This window comes from Prosopis cineraria, unplaced genomic scaffold (assembly GCF_029017545.1).
Source record: "Prosopis cineraria cultivar Desert tree isolate PC_DT_omini unplaced genomic scaffold, ASM2901754v1 PC893, whole genome shotgun sequence".
Taxonomy (NCBI): Eukaryota; Viridiplantae; Streptophyta; class Magnoliopsida; order Fabales; family Fabaceae; genus Prosopis; species Prosopis cineraria.
Window position 1 is genome coordinate 17,501 of NW_026556218.1, and position 2,500 is coordinate 20,000.

General features: G+C 34.4%; 1 protein-coding gene across 1 annotated transcript in view; it reads left to right on the forward strand.

The window, feature by feature from the left end:
- Positions 1 to 515: 515 nt before the first annotated feature.
- Positions 516 to 2,500, forward strand: part of LOC129298706 (NAD(P)H-quinone oxidoreductase subunit K, chloroplastic-like) — a 3,584-nt gene continuing 1,599 nt past the window's right edge. The window contains exons 1-2 of the mRNA XM_054937128.1: positions 516 to 1,242; positions 1,718 to 2,500. The exon at positions 1,718 to 2,500 is cut by the window's right edge and continues 1,599 nt beyond it. Coding sequence (XP_054793103.1) covers positions 651 to 1,242; positions 1,718 to 2,016 — 891 coding nt within the window. The 5' untranslated portion in view covers positions 516 to 650 and the 3' untranslated portion in view covers positions 2,017 to 2,500. The remainder of the gene's footprint in view (positions 1,243 to 1,717) is intronic.

Consider the following 2,500-nt stretch of genomic DNA (forward strand, 5'->3'; position numbering starts at 1 on the left):
TAATATTATTATTAATAATAATTATTAATTAATAAAAAAAAAGGAGATTGGATTTCAATCTGGAATTACTTTTCTTTAGAGAGAATCCGAAGTCAGGCGAAAATGCGAGAGTTTTTTTTTGTTTTCTTTGTACGTCATACCAAATATATATATATGGTTATATTTCTATCTTGAAATGAGATATGTACCACAGGAAACAAACGAAACTGAGCAGTTTGCTTCAAATTATAAACAGTTATGGCTGACTTGATAATTAATTCCAATTCGAATCGACTAATAATAATCTGGTAGATTTTCCACATTCATAGGAGTACATCTATGTTTTTGCTTTACGAATATGATATTTTTTGGGCATTTCTAATAATATCGAGTCTTATTCCTATTTTGGCATTTCTAATTTCTGGAATTTTAGCCCCGATTAATAAAGGGCCAGAGAAACTTTCTAGTTATGAATCGGGAATAGAACCAATGGGCGATGCTTGGTTACAGTTTCGAATCCGTTATTATATGTTTGCTCTAGTTTTTGTTGTTTTTGATGTTGAAACGGTTTTTCTTTATCCGTGGGCAATGAGTTTCGATGTATTGGGGGTATCCGTATTTATAGAAGCTTTAATTTTCGTGCTTATCCTAATTGTTGGTTCAATTTATGCATGGCGAAAAGGAGCACTAGAATGGTCTTAATTCTTGAATATTTAGACAATAAAAAAAACATTGAGACAGTTATGAATTCCATTGAGTTTCCCTTACTTGATCGAACAACCCAAGATTCAGTTATTTCAACTACATTAAATGATCTTTCAAATTGGTCAAGACTATCCAGTTTATGGCCGCTTCTCTATGGTACCAGTTGTTGCTTCATTGAATTTGCTTCCTTAATAGGATCACGATTCGACTTTGATCGTTATGGACTGGTACCACGATCTAGTCCTAGACAAGCAGATCTAATTTTAACAGCAGGCACAGTAACAATGAAGATGGCCCCTTCTTTAGTGAGATTATATGAGCAAATGCCTGAACCAAAATATGTTATTGCTATGGGAGCTTGTACAATTACAGGGGGGATGTTCAGTACCGATTCTTATAGTACTGTTCGGGGCGTGGATAAGCTAATTCCTGTAGATGTCTATTTGCCGGGCTGTCCACCTAAACCGGAGGCCATTATAGATGCTATAACAAAACTTCGTAAGAAAATCTCTCGAGAAATCTACGAAGATCGAATTAGGTCTCAACAGGAGAATAGGTGTTTTACTACCAATCACAAGTTTCATGTTGGGCGCAGTACTCATACCGGCAATTATGATCAAGGATTACTCTATCAACCACCATCTACTTCAGAGATACCCTCTGAAACATTTTTCAAATACAAAAGTTCAGTATCCTCCCACGAAATGGTGAATTAGGCAGGATCCTTTTGTACAAAATAAGAAATTGCATTGTACAAAATAAGAACAAGACAATCTTCAAAAATTTCATCGTAATCATAAATATTAAATACTTATACAAAACTTATACAAATAAAAATGTGGGAGAGATAAAAAAATGCAGGGTCGTTTGTCTGCTTGGCTAGTCAAACATGGGCTAGTTCATAGATCCTTGGGTTTCGATTACCAAGGAATAGAGACTTTACAAATAAAGCCCGAGGATTGGCATTCGATTGCTGTGATTTTATATGTATATGGTTACAATTATCTCCGTTTCCAATGTGCCTATGATGTAGCACCAGGAGGACTGTTAGCCAGTGTGTATCATCTTACAAGAATAGAATATGGTATAGATCAACCAGAAGAGGTATGCATAAAAGTATTTGTCTCAAGGAAAAATCCTAGAATTCCCTCTATTTTCTGGGTTTGGAAAAGTGCGGATTTTCAAGAAAGGGAATCTTATGATATGTTAGGAATCTCTTATGATAATCATCCACGTCTGAAACGTATCTTAATGCCCGAAAGTTGGATAGGATGGCCTTTGCGTAAAGATTATATCACTCCCAATTTTTATGAAATACAAGATGCTCATTAAATGAAAAAAATAAGAAACTAATCCGTAGCACTTCTACAACGCCAGATATTCCTTGAATAGCTGTACGTTCTTTTATAGATCAGACAAAGTAATTGAAGTTAAATCAGACAGAATAATTGAGGTCTTATTCATGTTATTATGGATCGGCTAAATAAAAAATGTAGGGATTAAAAAAAATTCGAGTAGGGCTTCATTGAGATTTGAAAGTTGTTAAGATACTTATTTCGGATGAGCCGAGCCAATAGGATGAACTAAAAAAGTTCTGCATCATGAACTATGTACCGCGCACATCAACATCGAAGGAAATGAATAAAATATGAAAGAAAATAGAAAGAAATGAAAGAAGGCGTCAGATTCTATTTGTAATGTATCTGAGATTTATTTTGGCTAGTTCTACCCCTCAATTTCCCTAGACTAGACTTTTGGGTTTTTCAACCAACTAATTTAAGCTTTTGAATATTATTGAAGAAGTATTAACATTCTT